Source organism: Lissotriton helveticus, chromosome 2_2 (genome assembly GCF_964261635.1).
Source record: "Lissotriton helveticus chromosome 2_2, aLisHel1.1, whole genome shotgun sequence".
Lineage (NCBI taxonomy): Eukaryota > Metazoa > Chordata > Amphibia > Caudata > Salamandridae > Lissotriton > Lissotriton helveticus.
Window position 1 is genome coordinate 75057831 of NC_136060.1, and position 26951 is coordinate 75084781.

The 26951-nt window shown below is 45.5% G+C and overlaps 1 protein-coding gene across 7 annotated transcripts in view; it reads right to left on the bottom strand.

Annotated features, from left to right (window-relative positions):
• Positions 1–26951, bottom strand: part of PCM1 (pericentriolar material 1) — a 1361399-nt gene that overhangs the window by 1255047 nt on the left and 79401 nt on the right. For all 7 annotated transcript variants that reach the window (XM_078678108.1, XM_078678107.1, XM_078678103.1 and 4 more), the window contains exon 4: positions 5931–6200. In XM_078678108.1, the coding sequence (XP_078534234.1) occupies positions 5931–6200 (270 nt within the window). The remainder of the gene's footprint in view (positions 1–5930; positions 6201–26951) is intronic.

A 26951-nucleotide genomic window follows, 5' to 3' on the forward strand; every position in this document is an offset into this window, starting at 1 on the left:
ACTTGGGAGTGTACAGAAAGTTGTGAGTTAAGCAGGATCCCAAGGGTCTTGACTTTAGGGACCGGGAGTGGGGGGGGCACCAAGTGAAGGGGGCCAGAATGACGGGGACCATGGACTGCAACCACCTCCGGTCAAGACTAACTCAGTCTTGTCTGGATTAAGCTTGAGGTGGTTGCAGTTCATCCAGTCCTGAATGAATAACATAACAGTTTGAACGTTCTGAGCGGACGAAGGGGAATGGGAAAGGTTGAAGATTAGCTGGAGGTCATCAGCATAGTTGAACACCGTGACCTCCAGCTGCTGCAACATAAAAATGAGGGGGTAGATGTATAGATTAAACAAAAGGGGGGAAAGCGATGAGCCCTGGGGGACGCCACACTCCACCTTACGGGGAGCGGCAGTGAAGTCAGCAAGGTGGACCGCTTGAGCCCTGTCACATAGGAAGGATTCAAGCCATGAGAGGGCTAAGCCCTCTATGCCTGCCGCCTTGACACGGGTGAGAAGGGTGGAGTGGTCCACCGTGTCAAAGGCGGCGGACAGGTCCAAAAGGATAAGGGCATGCGAGAGACTGGTGTCAATGCCCTCGCGAAGTCCATCCATTACCGAAATCACTACCTTCTCTGTGGAGTGTAGCGGTCGGAAGCCTGCCTGGCGGGGGGGAGAGACAGTGATTTGCTTCCACGTGAGCACTCAGGGTGGTGGTGACGTGAGTTTCCAAGACCTTTCCCAAATAGGGTAGCAGGGAAATGGGGCGGTAATTGGAAGGGGATGAAGGGTCGACACCAGGTTTTTTCAGGATTGGAATAACGACCGCTGCTTTGTGGAAGTTAGGGACAACACCGTTGCTGAGCGAGTCGTTGAGGAGTGTGAGGGGGGGGCCAGGGCAATTTAGGTAGATCTCTCTAAGAACGTGAGCAGGGCCGAAGTCCAGAGGGGAGCCAGATTTTACCCGCTGGAGCAACGGGGGAAGAGAGTCCATGGTCAGTGGAGGAATGGTGGTCAGTTTAGAGGCAGTGGGAGGGGGAGAGGGGTTAACGAATGTTGGTGAGGGAGACGGTATGTTAATTTTGATTTTTGCAACCTTCTCTAGAAAGAATGAATTGAGCGAGTTGCATAGATGTTGGGAAGGGGGAATCGTGGCCGTGGCTCTGTTGGATGTAGCTAATTCGTGCACCGTGGCAAAGATTTCTTTGGACTGGGACTCAGCCGTTAATATCCTGTTGGAGTAGAAAACTGTCTTGGCCTCAAGAATGGCTTTTTTGTAGGTTTGGAGAGCAGAGAGGTATGCGATTTTCAGTGTAGGGCAATAAGCTCTCCTCCAAGCTCGCTCAGCTCTCCGCGCAGCTAGCTTTTTTGCCTTAAGGTCAGAGTTGAACCATCTGTTGGCTGCGTGAGCCCTTTTAACCGTGACCCGTCTCAGGGGAGCAAATTCATTGCCTGATTGAGTCAGCCAGCTATTGATGGTTGCCAGCTGAGCAGGGGCAGCGAGGCCTGAGAGGTCGGGGCTGGTCTTAGCCAGGGACGAGCAGAAGGAAGGCATGTCAGCTTTGCCCCATTTCCTGACCCAAATGTTCTTACGGAGTAGAGGCTTCGCAACAGGGGCTAGGGAGAATGAGATGAGGGAATGATCAGACCAGGGGCAGGGGGAAACAGTAGGGGGTGATGTGGGGACATTCAAAGCCCAGATCTGGTCCAGCATGTGACCGTGGATATGAGTGGGACTGTGGATGTGAGATGTAAAATTGAGACTGGTCATGAGGTCAGTAAAGTCCCTGGAGTGTTGACTTTCAGCTGGGTCATTTGGCCAGAAGTTGAGATCCCCTAGGACTAAGACTGAAGAATTATTAATCGCCAAAGTGGCTAGGAGTTCTTGAAAGCTAGAATTAAAAGACGGGGTGAGGTGGGGGGGGGGGGGGGGCGGTAAATGAGGACACAGGTCAGGGGGGTCTGATAGTAGGTCGAGCGTGCTACCAGGTAGTCCACTTCTGGGATTGGGGGGGGAGGGAAGGATCTGAAAGTGGAGGTCAGTGCGAGCTATCAAGGCCACTCCTCCACCCCTCTTGCCCTCCGGCCGATCCGCTCGGATGGCGGAATGTGAGGGGGGCAATATAGCTAGAATATTGGGTAGGGAGTCCGCCTTGAACCTAGTCTCTGTGAGAAACAGGAGGTCGGGGGCATGCGTGTCAATGTAGTCAGATAGCTCGTGCTGGTGGCTAACTGCTGACCTGGTATTGAGTAGTGTGGCCGAGATGTTAAAAGCCAGAGATTGGGGAGTGAAGGGATGGTCAAGGATCGGGGAAGGTGGGACATGCGAGGGTATCCTTTGTGACACAATCGTGGGAGGGGAGCGGGGAGGGGAGGTAGACAAGCCAAGGGCAGACACGAGGGTTGCTACAGAGGAGGAGATGGTGCCAGGAATCCAGTAAGAGCAGAGCTGACATGAGGAATAGGTAATCAACCGGACAGAGTGGGGTGCCCCTAGCCCCTGCCAGCCGCGGACGGGCACAGACGGGCTTGCCTTTGGCGCGCTGACGGCGCGCCCGCTGCGCCCGTCCGCTGCGCCTCCGGGGTGGTGGCTCCATTTTGTATTGACGAGGGTGGGAGGGTGGGAGGGGCCGAGCACTCGTCTGCTCGCCCTTCTCCTGCCCTCAACCAAGATGGCGGGGGCCCCAGCAGCGTCTACTCGGCTGCGGGGGGGGGGGGGGAGGATCTGGGGAAGCTTCAAACCACCGGCACACCAGGGATTCTGAATGGCGGCGGGGAGTGAGACACGGTAAAATACAGTTCTGCAAACTCTTAAAATCGGTCCACAAATGTTATAAAAACGTTAAGAATAGTTAAAAGCAGAGTTGTTAAAAGCGCTAGGAATATAAAGATTTTAGCTGACAAGTCCCGGCTTTTCGCCTCAGGACGCTTCTTACCACACTCCACACACAATCGTAATTGTTCACGGATACCGCATGTAGTAGGCGCCAACAGGCTTTACTTGTCCCAAGAGATAGCCCTGGAAAAGCCAAATGCCTTCTCCACCAATATCTATGTAGGATTAGAACCAGGTTACAACACAAGAGAGCAGAACCCCATAGAGTAGTAGTGAACACTTAGATACGAGACCAATCCCACCGCACTGTATCTTTTCCCCAAGCCTAGCAGGGGAAAAGATACAGGGGCCACCATAGGGGAGGATACGGTTAGGCCCTGAGATTTTCCATAAAAGAGGTTGCTGTGTCTCGATTTAGATACCTTATATAGATTTCCAGATTCATGCCCTTATATAGGTACAAATTCACATTGCCCTTATTTAGGCATAGAAATCCTGCCCTTATTTAGGCATTGCTCATACTAACCAAATACAGGCATGATCAACTGCATCTGTTCACCTTAGTCATAACGAGTTCTTGGAAAACCAGACTCTTGAACCTTTGGAACTTCCCCTTACTTGGATATTGATTTCTCCAAGAAATTCATTTATTATGCAAGAACATCTATTCCTTAGGGTTCATTCAAGACGTTCTTATGCCCGACTTGTATGTCAATCCTAAACACCTTCGAGGTATAAATATACCTTCACTTGCATTGGCAAATCACAGCACGGTGCGGTTCGACTACCTACTTGCAGGACGACGCTCGCCAAGGCAAGTTCGGAAGGAAGTCAAGTCCCCAACTGACGCACTGACCAGACGCTGTCATCCTCCTCGCCGAGAATCCAGCTCCAGTTTTTCTGACTCCCCCTGCGGGGCGTTAGAGATCAAGTCCCGGGAAAGACATTCCAACCTCTCTCTTTCTAAGGTATGGAGCAAACCAGAACCTAGAGAAAGTTTTGGCAACTCTTGGCAAAACTAAAATTATGCTCAACTAGACTATAGCTAAACCACACCTACTTCTTCCCTCATACTACTCTTAGGTTAGGTACACTGGGGTAGGATTATTTTATAAGCACCAGTTGAGTATTTTAGCCTGTGCTATTTATGTATGTATTTTTATATATGTCATAGCTACAGATCATGCTATTGCAGTATCATTTTATCTTACTGCTAACGCTGTACGTATTATACTTTGCATTCTGTCTGTCGATTTTAGTAGTTCATATAACTAGCATGGGAAATAAGACTGTTCAATAAACCCTTTTATTGGAACGCCCGTCTCTCTATTTCTGTGCAACTCTGTAGAAACTAAGCATGCACGATTGAGTGAAACTGTTATCCATGGTTTCCACGATTCTGAGATTGTTCCGATTCTAAAGGGAAACAAAGTTGTCATGTTTATGCGGTTGTCAGAAACGAATCCCTTCTTGAGAAGTTTCTAGTGAACTCGGAGTTAGCTGGCACACACAAGTAATTAAGTTTAATGTACTCGATAGAGACATGCTGGCCTCAGTCCTATGTCAAATCTATAGTGTATATTATTCCAATGCTCAGAGCCTATCAGGGATATAGGAACTACACTACAAGGTTCTTGGAGGTAGCTAAACCACCAAACCAAAGCACAAGCATATGCGCTCCTGCCTCCATCTGTGGACCCAGAGTGGCCCTTACCATTTCTGGGGCTGTCTTCTCCAATAACAAATGGACCCACGACATGTAGTTCCAGTGTAGTGCTATCCACCTCGATGATACAAAGGTAAGCGAGTATCTTAGGGGAGGGTTAAACAGTGTAGATAAACCATGTCAGGAAATTTGGGGTACTGATGCAATCAAGAAAGAATTGAGAGCCGTCCGCCTCAAAGTGATGAAATATTGATGTGTTGGACCTAATGACCGCAATGGAGGGAGGACTGTGTTTCAAGATCAGTGGGTCCTGCTGTACGTTTATATCAGATAAAGACCTGGATAACTGAAATCTGACTCTTGCCATCCAAGCACTGCATTTTTTACAAAGAGACATGAGCGATGAGGGAGGTGCCCCTGAGCAGGCATGGTACCCAAACTGGTTTGCCTGGCTCCCCCGGTGGCTGAACGGACTGTGCACGTCACTTCTGCCCCTTCTCATCTTTTGCTTATTCTTGTGTGGTTTCGTACATTTAGGTGTTTCCTTTTGTAAAAACAGTCCTCAAATTAGGCAGATTGCGAATAACTAGGAAAATATTATTAGTCAAAACTTGAGAACAGAATGCTTACTCTGGGTATGGAGCAATACCTAAATGACATTAGTCCTGAAGCACACCACACTTTATATTTAAAATTTCGCCTAGGCATGTTACCTGTTAAATCCTACCTTGCTAAATTTTCTGCAAATAATGTTGACTGATCTTTGGGATTGCGAAATGGCCGGCCAGGAGACAATAATGCACTTCATGCTACTTTGCACACAAACTACATAGCTACAAACTAAATTGCTTGCACCACTGTTTAAACAGTGTTTGATTATAACATGTATAGGAGCACAAGCACTTTGTGTCAGATCAGAGTATCAAGCTATTTATAAGCCTGTATCAAGTTACATCATGGGAGCATGGTTTGTGATAAAAAGATAGCAGAGAGCTCCCTCCTCAGCTCCTGACCAGCTACAATTTTACTAAACTGTTAATCAACATGAGGACTTTTTGTCACTTTTTATCACTTCAGTATTTTAAAGTGCTGTATCAAGTGCTTTGATATGTTTATTTTAACATGTTACGGCATATAGAAATAAAGATTAACTGTATATGTTCATGGCATAAAGTTAGGAAAATAACAAGCATGTCCTAGATAAAACATTTGTCACAGAAATATTTTTGAGCCATCACAAGAAACTGAAAGGAAAGAGTACATTGTTGCTTAAACACATGCACATTTATTCCTGAACTATTCTTTTGTACAGCAGCCTTCATTCGCCGGAATGAATGACTTACCCCTTGGGGAAAAGAAACCACAGTGTGATGACAAGTAGATGTTACTTCAACAGTAATGTGGAAAGTAATACTATGTAAACTTATATAACTGTAACCATACCTGGCTACTATCTATCGCTGGCTCCCCTCTTCCATCTTCTTCAGAGACTTGGAAATTTGGTACACCATCTTTAGTCAGAATTGAGGCAAGAAAATCTTTACACTGTGAAGATCCTGTAGCTTCCTTTTTTGGTTGACCTTTGGTTGCATATTTACTCTTGTTGGTATTAATCTGTAGTGGAACAAAGTTGAATGGTTTTCTGTTTTCTCCAAGCTGGCGTTTGTTATTTGCAGCCGTTGCTCTTCCCTGAGAATCACTTCCAATGCTCCGCTAAAAAACACACATCAACACAAAAATTTAAAATCTACCATAACGTGTTATGCATTCATCTTTGAAAGAGCTGACCCTTGAATATACATCGGCATGGTAAGCCAACATCAAAACCATAAGACATTTTGCCTGATTAACACTTTCACACAACTCATTCATAAGATGTTTACTTTCAATTGTTGAATTCTACTGACATTATACAATGACCATTTTTATTTTAATATATATAGTGGCGCTCGCAACTTTTTATGCTACCTTCACTTAAATCATATTTCGTGGATACTTTTCTAATGCCTCTCTCATCTCCCTATTATACATACTTATTGATGCATTTGCCTAGCATGCTTGTGTTCTACGTGGACTCCAAGATGAACATTAAATTAATAATCTTGTTAAGTCTAGTTGAAAGCAGCATGTTTTCGGGAAGATACTGAGTGAGTAATGCTTTCCGTATTCATGCAGGTATGCTCACACATTTTCCCTACAACCTTCTGTCATTGATGATGACACTCCATGTCCCAGCTGAAAGGCAACAATGATAATCTCCCGATTTACAAGAAATGGGGCTGGAACCATTACAATGAAGGAAGGAAAAAGCAGACTAAAGAACAACCTGGCTGTTGTGGAAAACAAAATAAGGCTCTTCAAAAGAATGCGTGTTAAGACAGCTTTAGTCATGGTCACCAACCAGGCCATATTTATTGCAATCAAGTCAATCCATGTCACAAAAAGCAAGAGTCACAGAATTGTGCACGCTTGTGCAAGGACAAGACCAGGTGTAAGTCTGACTGAGAGACAGACCTTTAAAAAAAAGATGAAACTGTTCTCTCACCGCCAGAATGGCAAACATGTAACCATTACAGCATCACCTAAACTTCTATAGCATCCAAAACTAAGGTAAAAGACAAAACAGTCTGGAGAAGAGTCAATTTCTTCTATAAACCAGTATCAAATGCTCAGCTATTTCATTTTATACGGAGTCGTGGTAGAATCATTTCCAGCTGCAAACATAATAGCTAGGTTAACTTTTTATCTGCCAAAGTAAGATTATTTATTTTTTCAGGAACCAGCATCTAAAATTCAACAATGTTTTGGAGGGTGGGGAAATGTTGCTTTCTCTAGACAAAAATCAGCAGACTGTTTTGTGCACTGAAAACAGTAGGATGAGAAAATCTGTCCCTATGTTTCTGCAACACTGAAGATTGGAGACAACTGAGCGAATGCAGTTGATGAGATCCGAATATCTAAGCTGATTGAATAAAGGATTGGGGGCCAAGGGGTCGACAAATTGCCTAGCTCCAAGTTAGCTACACTTGCATTACTGTCATTGTGCCAGAGATCAATATTCATCATAAATCCAGATTCTAAAGGACCTGGTGATATCAGAAACAATTACTGCACTCGCTCTTTCATCACTTGTACCAACTGATTTGCAGAGTCCATCAAACAAGCAGACCTAGCTAGCATTGTGGGGAACCTCATTTTTTAGGACTGACGACACCATAATGAAGCATGACCACCACCAGAGATAGAATGAACCGTGATTTGGGGAAGCTTAAGATTTGTGCTGCCTCCTGATCGAGCGGCCTAAATGTATAGGCAGCATTCCCAGGCCCTTGCGCCTCCTGGACCAAGTTAGACAGAGGTCTTGCAATACGCTCTGCATGTACAGCAAAGTAGGCTGCTCTCCACCTGGAAACCAATCTGTGCAATACTGAGGCAAGAGGACCTCAAGCCAGTCATAGCCCCAGGCTTCAAGCCATTCTCACCAGGGAAGTGAGGACAGGGCAGCCCAGAGGTCTTTGTGTACTGCAGACCCGTGTACCCCCCTGAATGAGGCAGCCCACTGAAAGTGCTGTGGCTGGAAATAACTAGGACCATTTGGGTATGCCTTTGCCTCCCAACCTCTCCTCAACTTCAAGGGTTGTGGCCATCCCAGTGCCTCACAACCAGCATCAACTATCATTAACCAAATTGCTGAAATAATGCCCACTAAGTCAAAACGCAGTGGAAAGACTCTGTGAACCTCTAAACCTACACAGAATTATACAGCTGGCGTAGTATTGGAAGAAGAGATAGAAACAGAAAAGAGCTATGTATACATTTAAATATATCGATATACACATAAATTGGCAATAGCACTACATGATAAATCCGTAACATCACAATGTACACCAAAATCTACAGGTGAATAATGTACTGTAGGAGAAGCTTTATTTTCTCTTGCATAATTTTGGTACATGCTTTTGATTTAATCCACAATGTATTTGACGTTTGCAACTCACACAAGTTTCACTTAGTCACCATCTTCTTTAACCCCTCCCGCGCTACCGCGTTTTCCCGCTGTACGCGGGAATTTAAAAAATGGCTTGTTTATGACAAAGCCAGCTCGTCATCCGCGCAGCGCAGGTAACGCTGATGACGAGCTGGCTTTGTCATCAGCGCCGAAGGGGTTAAAAGAAGTTGTTACTAATGTGTGCACACATATACATGCAGTCAATCGATGCTGTATACAATTGTAGGCACTTTATTACCTACTTATTTTTTTTCTTAAACCAGCTAGTGGTTAATAGTAGAAGGATGATAACATCAATGATGTCATTTAACATGTCATGAGTAATGCAATATGTGAAGCCAAAAGCAGTGCGGGGTGCAGGTTATAGTTGGAAAAGTGAATTATAATTAATGAAGTTCAGGGTTGTGAGGGGTGGGGGGAGGGAGGTGAGGGGGGGGGCTAGGCACGATAGTTGCTAACATATTGTACTGCTGCTCGCTCCCGCAAGGGAATTGCCAAACGTGCATGCGTTCCCATTCAAACCAATGCAACAAGTGCACGTTAATGCCCACAAAGCTGTGCAGATTGCTAAAGGTCTCTTTCCTACGCAGCGGCGCTGCGTAGACGAGACCTAAGAAAGAGGTCAGGGGTACTAGGGTTGGTGAACAACTTAAGAAAATTTTCATACAGAACATCAGATTCAAGATGGGAACTTAACAGAGGATTATTCCTCTAATGCCTGCCAATAACTACGTAATAACCGAGGATCTCAAGGATCATGGATCATTAAACTCCATAAACGGACACATTTTTGCCAAAACAAAAGGAGTACTGTTATCTGTTACAATATAGTTTGGGGAACCTTCAAGTTTCAACACAGTCAGAAGCAGTAGGGGGCGTGGCTTGGCAGGCAGAGCTGATGGCTACCTGATCCCGTCTCTCTGCTCGATGCGGAGACATCAATAAGAACTTCACCGCACACCGGAGGCTAAATCAAGATCTGTAGCTAAAATCTGGGACCTCATGCAGCGAGGCGCCTCTCTGATTTGCCAAATAACAGCTGGACACCTCAATTCCAGCGAAAATTCAACCGGAGAGTTGCCAGCAAGAATACGCTCATCGTGAACAAGATTGCGGAGACCTAAACGTACCCGACCGCAGATTAATCAGCCTAGCGGAGCACAGGATTCCCTCTTTGAGTGGCTGCTCCTTGAAGAAAAATCCACCAATCGACTCTCCGGTCAATTGCCACTTAAGGTACCCATTAATTCAGGCTGTTTGCGCCAATCTGACTGCAACCGCACTAGGAGCAACCGTGTCTTGACAGCACCAAGCTCACTGTGCAAAGTGACGTGTAAGCAATGTGGAGCTTCTCTCATGCAAGTACACTAACTTTGTGTCGTCCCGCGGCCCATTAAGACATCCGAGCACAAGAAAACCCCCGTATCGGACCACACCATTAGCAACTCCGAATTCCTCGCATACAAAATTGCGCTCACCAAGTGAAAGATTCATTAAGTCTCAACTTACATATTTGTAAATCGAGCCAAACAACGAGCTAAGGCAAAGTTATAGCGATTTGCTATGATATTAACCAGAGAATCCAGTGATCCACTTCTGCTCAACCAAATGCCTAACTGCTGCACCTAACCACAACCGGTCTCAGTGCCTGACCCCAAAATGGACTATATGTCACCTTAACGATATGCCACTGTTAGAACAACGATAAGGCACCACCCCGGTAGATCTTACAAACTGTGCATATTCGGTCACACTGAGTGTCTGGAGCACCCAGCAGGACCCTGCAGCTTACAAGTCTGCCCTCCGCAAATACAATCCGCACCAACAAAGAAGAGCTGCTTCACCCCCAAACATTATTTGTAACCCTAGAACTCACTAATAAATCTATCAAGTTTTGTTCTGAAGTCTTCTCCGACCCACCTAAAACCTCACCTCAGGTGATGCTGACCCCTCTTAAAGAACGCAAAGTTATCAAACTGTGCAAGATTTGTAAAATAAAGTGTGTTAAATGTACGTAAAGAACGAGCGCTAAGATACGGTTCCTCCCGAGAGACTAACACTACTAAAATTCTACTCCCCAATTGCCGGGTACACAACCCCTATCACCACGACAGAAATAATTCTAAGGCACACTACAAATGCTACAAAGCAGAACCATCTCCATCAGATTCTAATCAGTTTCTCCTATCGAACCCAAGGCCGATATGAGTAGCAAAATGAAAATGATCCTCAAAAAACTGTCCGACATGCACGACTTGGCAAAGTCAACCAAACAAAACACGGACATTATACAGTAAGAACTGACCGCCATTCGTGCTGACAAACACAATCAACTCTAAAATCGATGCAGGGGAACAGAGAATAAGCGATGAAGTAGACTCCACTAATTGTTCAAACCAAGATATAAAGTCCCTCCTTGCCATCACCAATAGTCTTAAAAGACAAGCAGCCGAACCTGAAGACCGGAACAGAGGAAATACTGCCGTAGCCCTCAGACTACCGAAAGCTGATATCCTGTGCCCACAGGAGACGAACAAGTTACTTTCCTTCGGTAACGCTTTTTCTGGTAGATACAGTATCTACCTGTGGATTCCTCACCTTGTGAATATCCCCCTTGCGTCAGCAACGTTCGGAAAATTCTTTGTAGCACGCCGGCGTGGACGACGTCATAGGAGCACGGCATCGCGCGCGACTCCGTCTGATGTCACAGACTCCTTATTAGACCCACGTCGGCGTGATGAAGTCAGTTCCACCCTTTTTTCCGTGCCTTCGAGGCACCCGGACGGACCAACGACAGTAAATATACATATATACAGTGTACACAGTACATACAAATCAAAACAGCACACATAGTGCGTAGCAAAGGTATCAAAAACCCAAAATACAAAAACATAAACCCAGGTATAGCAGAGAGGACAACGGGGAGGCGGGTGGGTCAGTGAGGAATCCACAGGCAGATACTGTATCTACCAGAAAAAGCGTTACCGAAGGTAAGTAACTTGTTCTTCTGATAGATACATCTGCCGTGTGGATTCCTCACCTTGTGAATAGAGTCCCACAGCAGTCTCCCGGAGGAGGGTGTCCACCCTACTATACCAGGAAATCTTGGAGGACAGAGCGCGCGAAGTGTCCGTCCCTCCTCACCTCGATATCCAAGCAGTAGTGCTTCGCGAAAGTGTGAAGGGAGGCCCAAGTGGCGGCTCTGCAAATTTCCTCAACAGGAACACCTCTAGACAAAGCGGATGTTGCAGATTTTGCTCTAGTTGAATGTGCTCTAATACCCTCAGGAGGGTCCTTACCCGCCAGAGAGTAGCAAATCTTGATACACAGGATTATCCATCTGGAAAGTGTGCGCTTGTGCACCGCTCTGCCCTTTTTACAGCCAGCAAAACCCACGAAGAGCTGATCATCAACACGATAGTCTTTAGTCCTATCAAGATAGAAACTGACTGCTCTCTTAGGGTCAAAGCGATGAAGCCTCTCCTCCTCCTTAGAAGGGTGAGGGGGAGGATAAAAAGGAAGGGTAATGGATTGTCCTAGATGGAAGGGAGTTACCACCTTAGGAAGAAAAGCAGCCCTGGTCCTGAGAACCATTCTTTCAGCATGAATGGTCCAGAATGGGGGCTTGAAACTAAGAGCCTGAAGCTCACTTACCCTCCTTGCCAAGGTAATTGCAACCAAAGAAGACCGTTTTAAAAGATAGAAGCCTCAAAGGACACTTGTGCAAGGGTTTGAAGGGAGAACCCATCAAATAGGTTAACACAAGATTCCAATCCCAATGAGGAACAACAAAAGGAGTAGGAGGGAACTTATTAGTGAGACCCTTCAAAAATCTTAAAACCACAGGAGACTTAAAATGAGAGGGCTGATCCGGCAAACAGAGAAATGCCGACAAGGCCGAAAGATACCCCTTCACTGTGGCAACAGCAAATCCTTGCTGCGCCAGAGAAAGAGCAAACTGTAAAATGTCAGACAAATGAGCCTTCAAAGGGTCAACAGCCCTCTCCCCACACCAAGAGACAAATTTAGACCACCTATAAGAATAGATGGACTTAGTGGAGTCACGCCTGGCAGAAAGAATGACATCCACCACATCGTGAGGGAGAGAAAAGGAATTCAAGTTGCCCCGTTCAATCTCCAGGCATGAAGGTGTAATGTCTGGAGGTGGGGGTGTAGAACTTGCCCCTCCCATCTTAGAGAGGAGGTCTGCCCTGAGAGGGAGACGGAGCGGCGGGTGGAGAAGGTCCGTGTACCACACCCTTCTTGGCCAATCCAGGGCGACCAATATGACTTGGGCCCGGTCCTGGCGAATCTTCCTCAGAACCCCGAGGAATCAAGGGTATGGGAGGAAACGCGTAAAGGAGTTGACTTCCCCAACTCAACTGAAACGCGTCCCCCAATGCTCCTTGCATCGGATACTGGAGGCTGCAGAATGACAGGCAGTGAGCATCCTTGCGAGTGGCGAACAGGTCCACCAGAGGAGTCCCCCCACATCTGAAAGATGTCGTGAACAACCTCCGGATGGAGCCTCCACTCGTGATCGACAGAGAACTGCCGCCTGAGAACGTCTGCACGAACGTTCAGAACACCGGCCAGATGATTTGCCATCAGACAAATAAATTGGTCCTGAACCCAGGACCAGAGACGCAGAGCCTCTCTGCAGAGACACTGCGACCCAACTCCTCCCTGCTTGTTGTTATACCACATCGCGGTCGTGTTGTCCGTCAGGACTTGAACCGACTGACCGCGAAGGGAAGGGAGGAAGGCCTTGAGCGCCAGACGTATCGCCCACAACTCTAGAAGGTTGATGTGAAGCAACCTTTCCTCTGGAGACCAAAGACCTTTGATCTCCAGATCCCCCAGATGAGCACCCCACCCGAGAGTGGATGCATCCATTATCACTGTGGCAACCGATGGAGGTATTTGGAAAGGCTTTCCTTGAGACAGATTGCCTTCCACGCTCCACCATGACCGATCCGCTGCAGTTTCCCTGGAGATCCTCACAGACTCCCTGAGATCTCCGTTGTGCTGATACCACTGCCTGCGGAGGCACCACTGGAGTGCCCTCATGTGCATGGTTGACCAACAGAATGCAAGAACCCATCAGACCGAGCAGACGAAGGACCTTCAGGACTGGAACAACCGCTCCATTGTAGAATAAAGGAATCATTTCCTGTATGTCGTGAATCCTTTGAGGAGGAGGGAATGCACGACATACAGAAGTGTCCAGTACCGCACCTATGAACAGGTTGCGCTGGGAGGGCACCAGGTGAGACTTGGGTACATTTATCGAAAAACCCAACCTGTGCAACAACTGAGTTGTCTCTTGCAGATGATGGAGCACCTTCTCCGGCGACTCTGCTTTGATCAGCCAGTCGTCCAGATAGGGGAACACAGGAACACCCGACCTTCTGAGATGCGCAGCCACCACTGCCATCACCTTGGTGAAAACTCGAGGCGCAGTAGTAAGCCCATACGGAAGGACCGCAAACTGGTAGTGTTGCGATCCCACCGTAAAACGGAGATACTTCCTGTGCGACTTCAGAATGGGGATGTGAAAATACGCATCCTGCAAGTCGATCAACACCATCCAGTCTTTCTCCATCAGCGCCTGAAGAACCTGTGCAAGTGGGAGCATTTTGAACTTCTCCTGCTTGAGATAGAGGTTCCAAATCCTGAGGTCCAGAATTGGGCGTAACCTGCCATACTTCTTGGGGATCAGGAAATCCCGGGAGTAGCACCCCTGACCCCTTTCCTGCTCTGGAACCACCTCTATCGCACCTTTTCGGAACAGTGCCAGGACTTCTTCCTGCAGGAGAAGCAGGTGGTCCTCCGAACAATAACCTTGGCAAGGAGGGTAATTGGGAGGGAACTCCTGAAAAGGAAGTGCATACCCATTTTCTACGAGATTGAGAACCCAAAGATCTGATGTAACCGATTCCGAATCCCGTAGAAAATGAGTAAGCCGACCCCTACCGGACCAGCATGATCCGGAACGGCGGATCTAGGGCTGCTTTGCTGCTGCGGGTGGGGGTTGATTGTTAGAGGAGGAAGTAGAAGAGGAGGAGGCTTGGCGTCCACGAGCACGACCCCTTTGTTTACCTCTGTATGATCTATACAAAGGGTTTTGCTGCTGCTGATGCTGATGCTGGCCTTGTTTATAGGAACGAAAAGTGGATCTACCAAATCCCCTAAACTTCCTAGTGGCAGAGCCTCTAGCCTGCAAGCCCAAAGACCTTGCCGTTGCCCGGCTATCTTTGAACCTCTCCAAGGCCACATCCGCTTTTTTTCCAAAGAGGCCAGTTCCGTCAAATGGCAAGTCCATTAAAGTAGATTGTACATCTGCTGAAAATTCAGAAGATTTTAGCCATGCTGCCCTTCACGTGGCAACAGTAGAACCCATTATCCTGGCCACAGAGTCCGCCGTGTCCATGCCACTCTGAATTACTAAGCGGGCTGCAGCCTGAGTATCAGAGACTACCTCATTGAAGTTCTTTCTATCTTCCTCTGGAAGCTTTGTTGACAATTGTTTCACAGAGTCCATCAATGCATGAACATATCTCCCTAGCAGGCAAGTAGCATTGGTAGATTTTAGAGCCATGCTACCCGAGGAGAAAATCTTTTTTGCAGACTGGTCCAATTTTTTAGAGTCTTTATCTGCTGGCACCTGAGGAAAAGAACCTGCAGACCTGTTGGAACAAGCGGCCTGCACAACCAGCCTTTCCGGAGAAGGATGCGAAGAGAGAAACTCAGGGTCACCAGATGCCACCCTATAACGTCTAGCCACCGACCTGGACACCGCAGGAGCCGTCAAAGGTCTCTTCCAGGCCTCCATTATTGGCTCAGTCAAAGCCTCAGTGAATGGGAGTGTAGGCTCTATAATAGATGAAGGCGAATGCAAAACCTCCGTGAGGATGTTAGGCTTGAACTCAACGGTAGGTAAAGTCAGATTGAGCAGATCCGCAGCCTTCCTAATGACAACATGGTAGGGTGCCATGTCCTTAGATGGTGTATCAGAAATTGATGGCAAACCCCACTCAGGAGAGAGTTCCAGGCCACTAGCACTATGCAGGTCCTCAAAATAGTCCCCTTGATCCAGAAGTTCTCCTTCCTCTACTTCAGGATCTTCATACTCCTTTTCCTCCAAGAGGCGCTGAGCTCTGCACCTCGACCACTCCAAACGAATCGAAGTCGTCGGATCCGGTAACGACTCCGACGGAGCCGGAACCGGAGTCGAACAAGGAGCCGGAACAGCTGAAGGACGAGAATCTCGAACCGGCGTCGCACCTCGATCCAATTCACGAGGTCACTCCGGAGCCGGCGTAGCCGTGTGCGGAGTCTATGACCTTGGCGACGCCGTACCGAGCCAAGGTGTATAAGGCGTCGGCAAAAACGGCATAAAAGGTGCCGGAGCATAAGCTTGAGGGACACCCAAGTTGTAAGATAATGGACCCATGGGACCAGCGGGTACACCAGTGGGGTACATTGCCTTCGCATAAACGCCAAACATAGCATTAAGGAAATGCGAGGGGTCCTGTCCAGGACCAGGAAAGGGAGGGTACGAACCCATCTGCTGCTCCGAAGGAGGCTGCTCCGGCATCGGTTCATCTTGGCCCTCTTGATTCTCAGGGTTTTCCACCGGAGTCGGTGCCCGAGGAATCTCCCCATCTCCTTCATACTCCGAAGAATGGAGCGACTCCGGATTCGGTTCTTGCTCCGGAACCGGGGAACCCTCACGAGATCCCATAGGTGAAGGTGACACGAAGTCCTTGTGATGTTTTCGAGACGAAGACTTCCTCTTCGAGTCCGAAGACTCCTTACCAGAGTGATGTCTTGAGCTATGCTTCCTCCTCTTGTGCTTCTTCTTCGAGGAGCCCGAAGCATGACCCGAAGCCGACTTCGATCCGGACCTCAACCTCTCTCTGGACCTCGACCTCACTCTGGACCTCGACCTCACTCTGGGCCTCGACCTCGAAGCCGATCGCGACCTCGATCGCGACTTCTGCCTCGACCTCGAAAGTCTAGATGTTGACCTCGAAGACCTTCCAGCCTCTCTTCCTTTCACCTTCGCAAGCAGAAGCTTCGCCTCACGTTCTCGTAAAGCCTTTGGGTTCATCTTGAAGCAGGATCGACATTTCTTGACATCATGGTCTGATCCAAGACACCACAAACAATCGTCGTGCGGATCGGTAATAGACATCATTCGGGCACACAATCCACACTGCTTGAACCCCGTCTTCCTCGACGACATCCTCGACGAAGAACAGACACTCGACAGAGAAACAGTAACACAAAATAGCAACAAGTTACTATCTGAATCACAGAAGATCCCAGAAAACCGTTAGCGTCGACGACGGGGAAAAAAGGGAACTGACGTCATCACACCGACATGGGTCTAATAAGGAGTCGGTGACGTCAGACGGAGTTGCGCGCGATGCCGTGCCCCTATGACGTCGTCCACGCCGGCGTGCTACAAATAATTTTCCAAACGTTGCTGACGCAAGGGGGATATTCACACGGTGAGGAATCCACAAGGCAGATGTATCTATCAGAAACATATTTACAGGACACAGACTCACCTTCTAGCCACACTGGGATTTACATTAATAGGAGCCACTTCACAGAGTGTTGGGACACGGGGAGGGGGGGTCGCAATATTATCCGCTAAAAGCACACTTCAATTTTCACGTACATCAGTAGATCAGAAAAGGAGGTGGGTTATAACCGAATGTCGCAGGGAAAATGGAGACATAATCACGATATGCACGGTCTACAGCAGTATTGCGGATGATCCTGCAATTTTCGATTATTTAAATCACAAATTGACCGAGTGGTCTTTACCTATCATTATCTGCAGCGATCTTTAACTAGACGGTATGTTTATATTAAGTATCTCCTCAGACACAAATTGTAAGTACATAGGTAGGAAACTCCAGGTTTTTAAAACTTTGAAGACCTTAAGCCAGGAACAAGCATTAATTGACGTCTGGCAATCATACTACCCGACAGACCCGGGCTATACTTTTTATTCTTTTCTGCACAAAAAAACGGTTTAATTAGTTTACATCCTTACATCTCACCCTATTCTCCACAAGTACTCAATACAAAAACATACACGAATCATATCATATCACAATCCCTTGGTTCTAGAAATAAGAGGGGAAACGAGGGTTAACAGAGATAAGTTTAGTTGGTAGTGAGATAGTTCTCTACTTTCGATTGACAAATATTGCAAGCACACGAGGCATTGGATCCCCCAATTTATTAAGGAGAATTTGGACAGTACCAGGATAGAAGTGGTGTGGGACGCACTCAAGGCCGCAATTGGGGGAGAAACAATTAGCTTTTTGTTAGCTCTTAATAAGGAAAAACGTAAATTATTGGATTGTTTACATGGGGAGGATCCTACAGATGCACTGGCGAAAATACTTGCAGCAAATCTTTAGTTATGGAGGTCATCGCCAAAAGGGCAGCAGATAGATTGGAGACTTGGAGAAAAGAAGCGTATGGATGTAGTGATCAAGTCAGACACCATCTTGCGGTCAGGGCCAGACAAAAAGCCACAAAAAATACTATCACTGCAGTGAAAGATACCTCCCAGGCCATAATTACAAACCCAGAAGGTATACGCAATGTATTAAGATAATACTACGACCTATCTTAATCAAATCCCAACAGAACGATTATCTTCAGACGACCAGGACCAACTTGTGGAGCCGCCACAATGGGTTGACGCTCTGCTGTGTATTAATAGTCTCCTTAATGGTAAAGCAACAGGCCTAGACCGTATTCCGGCAGAGTTTTATAAAAAAAAATTCTACTGAAATTAGAGAAGCCATTTTACCTGTTTGTACATGTTTTTAAGGGGGGAAAGACCACTGGAATCATGGTCACAAGCAAAAATAATTGTTTTTCTCAAAAAACATAAATCAGCACTAGACCCCGCATCTTATCGGCCAATCACATTAATAAATACGGATAGCAAAATTGACTACAAAATATTAGTGATTAGATTAGCAGAGGTAATTCATAAAGTAATATTCCCAAGTTAACATGGGTTTATCCCGGGACACAGTACCACAGATCACATAAGAAGAACCAGCTCACTCTTTGATGCAGCACAAATTTCCGGAAATCTCATGGCACTAACTTTATTCGACGCTGAGAAAGCCTTAGTCAGAGTTTCAAAGGCCATTTCTTTGGGAGTCTCTGTCGATGGTCGGGATTGGCCAACATTTTATACAGGCATTTAAGATGCTGTATTTTCAACCAACCGCTAAATTATTTATAAATGGCTCACTACTAACACCTTTAGAATAACTCGAGGCACACGTCAGGGATGCCCTAGCTCACATCTGCTATTTGCCATATATATCGACCCCTTTTTACGCACCCTGGAGTATAATCAGAGGATTAGGCCGATAATCAGTCAAGGCTGGGAAACAAAAGTATTGGCATATGCCGACGACATAGCACTTGTAACATCCAACCCGATAGAATCTATGGCAGAGGTGGAGCGAGAGGCGTCGAGAGTCAGCCTTTTGGCCGGATACTCCTTAAATCAAACCAAAACCCAGATTATTTGTAAAAAGGTCAACATGGGTGATGACATGAGACAGGTAGGAAACGCCACTTATTTGGGGGTAGACATTATCGCCAATATCGAAAAGCTTGTCGAAGCAAATATCGACCCCATGATAGATAAAATAGAACCAGAACTGAGGCGACTACACAATCTGCATCTCTCAAAAATCGGAAGATGCAATATAATTAAAATGCTTTTTCCCCGAAAATCCTATATCTTATGAGAGATATTCCACTAGAATTCAATCGCAAATGTATAAAAAAGATCGAAGATATGTTTTCCCGTTTCATTTGGTCTTATGGGAAACCTAGAAGAGCATATAGGTTCCTTTCTCTAACAAAGGATAGGGGTGGCTTGGCTCTTCCAAACATTAAACTTCATTATTGGGCAACCACTCTTACACAATCACACCCTTTTCTCCGACAAACCACAAGACGATTCACCTAGCCATATCCCCACACCCATAGAACTAATAATGGGTAATCAGGCCTCGGGTTGGGCCTGGACATTCTTGAATGATTCGCACTACAAAAAGGTACGTTAGAAGACGTTGGTTTGCGGGATATAAAACCATGAAGGCAATCCGGAAGATGCTAGGACTGGGCCATCTGAATTATTATACCCCGATTAGTAATAACTTTAACCTGCCTGGAATATTTAAAGACCCCACAACCAGGAGATGGAAAGACAAAGGCCTATCCAAGCTTGGAGATTTTTATTCTCTTACGGAGATAATCACTTTTGAAAATCTTATGATACAATATGGACTAGATTGGCAAGACTAAGTATCTACAAATATGTGATTTTCTAAGTAAGAAGGGTGGAGGCCCAATAGGATTCTTAAATAACTCCATTACAGATGAATTAAGACAGAATAGGCAATCAATCGGAATGGTCTGAAAAGTGGTGGCCTGAAATTAAAACCCGCACCTTTGGTAAAGAAGGCAGTAAAATACTTAGGCTTTTGGATAGACAGTGAGCTCTTGTTTGACGCACAATCAAAAGCGGGATCATGTTTCGGTCTCCTGAGAGGGTTGAAACCGTTACTGGGTTTTTTTCTCCTAAGGTCCACCAAACTATTCTGCAAGCCACAATTCTATCGAGGCTAGATTATGGGAATTCGCTTTACCTAGGTGCCAACAAATCTTGGATCTCTCGTCTCCAAAGAATTCACAATGCAGCAGAGTGTGCTTTGTTAGCACTCCCTAAATCTTGTTCAGTTGCAAACCTTCTACCTAAACTGCACTGGCTGCCAATAGCTAAAAGAATTCTCTTTAAGACTCTGTGAGTAGCCCACAAAATTCTGACACATCAAGGACCACCGATCTTAGCGGATCTCCTGGTCCAATATGTGTCTAATCGTCCCCTGCGCTCTGCCAACTCTGGCTCAGTTTGTATTCCACGCTTCCAAAGAGCCAGAGCTAGTGGCTGTTCTTTTAAAGTCCAGGCAGCGCACCTCTGGAATTGCCATCCAATTTCAATTAGAGGACTTCAGAATCATTTAGCATTTCGAAAGGCCATAAAGACCTGGCTGTTTCCTGCGTAGACTACCCCCTTGGGTTGGAGTGGTCCAGTGTAATTTGTTTGGGTAGCGCTGGGTCGCCTTGTCACTGGGGCAGCTATGCACTGTATAAATTTCAAATAATAATAATAAATAATAATAATAATAATAATAATAATATAACTCGCTTAACTCCCTGATGACGGATGACATGGGACATCGGACTAGCAAAGGGAAAGAAGAAATAGACGTCTCAGAGGATTTATTTTAATACTCCACTCAACTAGTACAGAAGTTTTTAATACCAGCCGTCTTCAGGCGCAGTATTATAAAACCTGTTTTTCACTTTATTTTACACCAAAAAGATTGCTAATTGGGGAACTGGGAAGGGGACCTTATGCCCTCGATGCTCGTTGCCCCAGGCGGATTTAGAGAATATGCTGGTGTCATGTACTACACTAACTATCTTAAAATCTGATATGATGACATTTTTTAGAGAGGCTCTAGGAAGGAATATTAATCTTTCATCCGCCCTGATCAGTTTAAGGGTAGATCAGGAGACCCAAGGCATGGCAATATATCTCCTTACCCTAACATCAGCCTGGTTAGATCCATCCCCGCCACTGTACTGTCAGTAGTTATCACGTCTAATCGCAAACTACAATTTTGAAAAAGCATTATATGGGAAAAGGGGGACTCAATCCCGCTCAAAAGGGTTAAAAATCCGGGAACCACTGACTAAATAGCTCGGGAGATAAACGCAGTGGAACACAACATGCTAGATACACCCCAGAACATCCAAGATCCTCCAATACATTATCACATTTAGATAGATGGTCGACCCAGGGGAGGGAGGGGGGGGAATCAAAATGTGCATGAGACTATATTATAGAAACGTTACAGATTTGAGTTAACGCCTTTTTATCCCCTTAATTCTTTATTTTTTGCTATAAGTTCATTGGCTTTAGAGACAAGCAATTTTATGAATTATAGAATCTGTAACCATATAATTTATTCATTTCTTTTTGAACTGTCTATTAGGTCATTGTGTAACATTGAAATCATGCACCAATAAAAATATATTTTTTTTTAAATGGGGAGAACCCAACGTACCATCTGGCAATCCCCTTAGACCTCGTTTTCCCATCAGTGAATGTTGTTTCAACAAGGAGCGGTAAGGCTTTCTAGGGGGCAGGGGAGAAGGGAGAAGGTTTTGTCAATGTCAAATTGCAATGTTTTGACAGTGACACAGGTCACAGTTGAAATCCTGTCTGTGAGAGGGCTCAGCAATGAGGCTTCAAGGTCAATGACGATCTTCGTTTGAGACCCTGTTGTCTTCGAGAATCCAAGTACCCTTGCCTCTACGTGTGCACATGTGGAACTCACCTTGAAGGGCGAACATGCAGGAAAGTGAAGGTGTCGACGGCAACAGTCTCGATAGACTTCAAATGACATTATAGAGTTATGGCAGCGATGATGAACATATTCAACTCACCTTTTTTCTGAGGGACACTTCTCAAAAAGAGAAGGCATTTGTAGAGGAAAAAAAATCCTAAAGTTGGTCCAAAATTACCCCACTCGGTAGAAGGGTGTTAAAAAATGTCTAGTGGAAATCAAATAATGCCAAAGACAACTAACTTATGAAGAAAAAAAAACTGATATAAAATCTTTCAGATCCTTCTCACAATAGCCCACCATGCAGCAGACCACCATGTCTGTGATTGTTTTAAAATAAAGCTTTTTTTTTTAACTGCAACTCGTGGGACGATAATATGTTTTACCACTGTAATTCCGTTGCAAAACAATAATACACTGTGTTTCGATACTTGGAACGGGCGTCCTATACATGTCCCTTCCACATACCAAATCGCTAAACCAAATTGAAATTCGGTTAACAAGTTACTGAATCCCAATTTGCCTTTTGTACTTTTCAAAATGCTTTACTGTTGTCACAAACAGGGCAAACCTGCGAATCGGGTCATTTTTGATTTCCCAAAACGATTTGTACACAAGGCCCTTAGAGGCTATGGGTCTATAGCGCTGATTCCTCCTATATTTTAAGTGCATGAATATGGCATGAAAATGGTGCAGATAACGCCTATGAACACAATATGTTATTTGTAATGCTGTAGGTTTCTGGGCATTCCATAATGTTTACATTGCCCGAGAAAACATTTGGGCATTGCATGCCTTGCCCTTTCATACTAGTTGTATGTGAGGGAATGGACAACATATCTCTAATTTATTAAGCTTGTGGTCTCTGTACAAGCACTAAAAATCAATTTACAGCAAACGAGATTAAAAGCGTTGCCAGAAATGGCATCTAATGGTAAAGCAGTTTTAACACTATCAAGTTTTCAAAGTCTGGGCTTTGAGCAAAATATCCCACTTTTTAAAGGCAAAAATGGCCGTCTGGCCCGGCCACTACAAGTACACTCTATTCAAGATTCAGAAACAGATGATAGTGCAGGTCTCAACACATTATTAAAAGTAATGACAGTTTCAGTGATCCAAGTCCAAAATTCTTAAAACAATTTCCACCTAATAAACCAGAAACAAAAGGCAAAATAAGTACCAGTTTGATCTGGTCATCATTCAGTGGTGTCCAAGTCAACCACATGTTCATCTGAATCAAGGTCACTTAGTGCTCACTACATACTTAAAGCAAAGCTATATCAAAAGAATGCTGTAAAAAATTGGATTATTTGGGGTGGGTGACTACCGACCGCAAGGAATAATCCCCACCCTTGTCAAGGTAAACACGTAAAGTCACTAAATCAACCTGAGCTCAACCCCAAGTAGCTATGTCATAGAGCAGACCGGCTTAACGTAGGTCGATGTGTAAAACACGTATGCAGTACCAAAAAAGTAATAAAGTCAAAATGCAAAACAATAAAAATCCCAAGCCAAAATATTAGAAATAAAACAGAAGCAGTAGATTCCCGATAGAAGCTGGAGAGAGCAACGGCCCAGGCCCAGTGTTCGAGGCATAGACGATGCCGACGGGGCAAGTGAAATGAGCCGAGAGCTGCGATCTGGACTGGAAGATGTTAAGACGAGGACCTAACCCCGAAAGACAGTAACTGAAAACCGACCCATCGAGAGCCCGTCTGAGGAAGGACCCAACCAAAGGCTAGAAAAAGGCTGTGTGTTCGCTGATCAGGTCGAACGACCTCGGCCATAAATTCTATCTACGTCACAACCGAAGCAGTCTATAGAGGCGAACCAGCAAGCTCCTAAACAGTCGGACAGCAACTAAACATAAGATGGGGAAACCAAGAGGGGCAGGCCCAGTCTAATCGAATAAAACGGACAACCATGCCGTCACAAGACCTTCAACATTACAGGAAGAAGGGGAAGCCAAGGGGCCATCTTTGATCGTGATCATGGCAGCGATAAGAGACGTTAAAGGCTCCCTTGAACCAAAAATTGACTCTGTCACAGTGGAGGTCACCCTAATCAGAGCAGACTTATCTAAATTAAATGAAAAGGTAGCCCGGCAGAATCAAACATCAATCAACTTCTATCCAAAACAAAACAGCTACAAGAACAGATACTCTCCCTAATGCACCAAGCAGTGCACATGTAGCAAGGCAGGAAGACCAAGAAGGAAGGGCACAAAGAAATAATATAAATGTGGGGGGGTGCCGGAAGGAGCGTAAGGGCAAAGTGTGGACCTGTTCCTAGAGAAACTTATTAACCAACTGCAGCCCCCACGTTTATCCAAGTTCTTCTCTATCGAAAGGGCCCACAGAGTACCGGCGCCGCCTACCCGCCAGGAAATCCACCACGGACCATAATTGCTTGAATATTCAACCATTGCGACTGAGACGCAATATGAAAAAGCCAGAGCAAAAGATGACCTTCCATACAGGAACTCGGCTATCTGGTTTTTCCTGACTTCAAGGTTCAGGTTCAGAAACAAAGTAGGAGCTTCGACCAGGTTAAAAAAAGAACTACGCTCCAGAGACTTAAACTACACGATGCTCTTCCCAGCCAGACTAAGAGTAATTGCAGAAGGAAAGTCATGGTACTTCGCAACTCCGGAAGAGGCATGGGAGTGGTTGGATGGATGGCGTACGTTCAGTAAGAAACAAGGGACAAAAGCAACAGTCGAAGAATGGAGTCAACGAATGGGAGGGGACCATCATAGATCAAGCAAGGTCAGCAAGCAACATCACCGAGGCCAAGCAGCCCAGCCACCATGGGGGCAACGTGGAATGAGTGGAAGGGGGGTCCGACAGAGAGGTAAGGCAGGCATGTATTAGAACAGGCACTAGAAGGGCGCTCGGAATCAAGACAGTGGACAGTATCAGAAAGAATTAAATCGGGCTGAGACTCTAATAACCGCCATACAAGGGACTAAAAATCGGGGTGGGGCTTGGACGGGAAAGATCGAACTAGAACTGTTTGTTGGTCCTGCTGTATCGACCACCCCCCTCCCTCCACCCAATCGATTAGTTAGAACTGTAATGTGTGTTCAGGGGCAACATGCGTTCTGCGGGTTGGAAAGTTGGGGTTTCCTAAACCTCAAAAGCAGGATGGCAGGGTGGGGGATGGGAAGGGGAATTGTAGATAGTTATGTTAGTTTTGAACTGTACTACAAGAGCGAGAGTATGAGAGGAGTAGATAGAACATCCCAATGGAAAGTAGAGGCTCTTACAGTGAACTCACATGCAAAAAGTGACCCATAGACAATCCCAGTCCTGAATCAAGATCTGGTCCTGGAGGGTTAACGGCCAGAATGGGAAGCTGAAAATATCAACAGTCCTGCAATTCATTAAAAGCCATGCCCCAGACGTAATTCGCCTACAGAAGACGCACCTTATGGGTAATCAATGTAAAGCTGAAGACAAATATGGCCATACTCTCAGGCGCATGCAGGAAACACCTCGGGCTCCAGGCGGGATGATGATCAAGCGATCTTGTACGACAGAAGTACAGAACGTGTGGACAGATGCTCTCAGCAGGTACACAGCACTCAGTGGCACATGGCAGGAGGTGAGACATATTCTGCTCTGTTAACTCGCCACCGGGGATACAGACACATTGGGTTCGACATTACTGCACCTGCCTGAAGATAGACTGGTTGTGTGGAGAGTAGAGAAAGACAGTCACAGCGGAACTAGATGTGTGTCCACCTGGGATGGGTACCACCCGGAAGGGTGGTCAGCAATTCTGACACTATTGTGGAGCGGGGAAGCCCCACGTATTGCACTAAGCAAGCTCGAAAGGGTTTTTTTTCCCGTTTTTTTAAAGTTAAATATTCTACTTCTCAAATATTCAAAGTACAAAGGCATACATTTTAATTTGTGAAATAGACATTCAGTCAGCATACTAAGTCCAAACGTTAGAGGAAACCGAGAACTCAGGAGAGTTCTGTAATAAAACAGACAGAGATTTGCTGTCTAAGAGTGGGAAAGGCCTGTTTTCTCTTCACCTCAAATCATTTTCTTTTATAGTATTTCAGACAAAAGGTTCATGCATTTACAGAAATAGTAAATAGATTCATGCTTTTACCCAATTGAAAGCAAGCAAAAATATAAATTTGCAATATAATATATTTCTGGATTTCTCACAATTACATTACATGGGATTCTACATTCACACATTCTACAACAACGGGACACAATGGTTACATAGTATTTTATTCAGTCTGAGACAGTGAAATTCAACCTTGAGAAAATGACTTTTCATTCAGATCATTCAACAGTCTTTCACTTGGTCTGTGGAGACTAAAAACTTTATTCTGGGGGAGAAGGAAACAGCAAGTTAATCATGTGATGTAGCACGTCACATTAAAGATGCGCAACAAATGCTAAGTTAGCCTAATTTAGATAAAGCATTCACATTGACTTCCTTTGGCTCATACCAAACCTTATTTTACTACTATGATGTCCCTAATCCCTTTCTAGAGACTCTTCCCTCCTCCATCTCTCTCTTTACTCATCTCACACCTCATCTTCCTACTATGATCTCCCAACTACAGAGTTGGCAACATTTGAAAAACATTTCCAGGGACACTGCAGCACAGCTATCAATATGCTACACCCTCTGCACCAAGGCTCCGCCCACTCCGCCGAAGCCACATAATTAGCATAATTTAACTCTGCCTTCTTATCATAGTGTAGAATATAGGGTCTACTCAATAGAGAGAGAATTTCAGGGAACTGACACTGAAACCCCAAACCCAAGGCCAAAATAACGGAGTTCATAGCTCCCAAGGTTTGAGATTGCTATGTGTGACATTTTCTTATTTTCAGTGTTCTTAGGAGTGACATTCAACAACTAATGAGTGACCCTTTCTAGCGAGTAAAATCAAACAATTAACAGCACGGAAACATTTAATTATCAGAAATGACACTAATT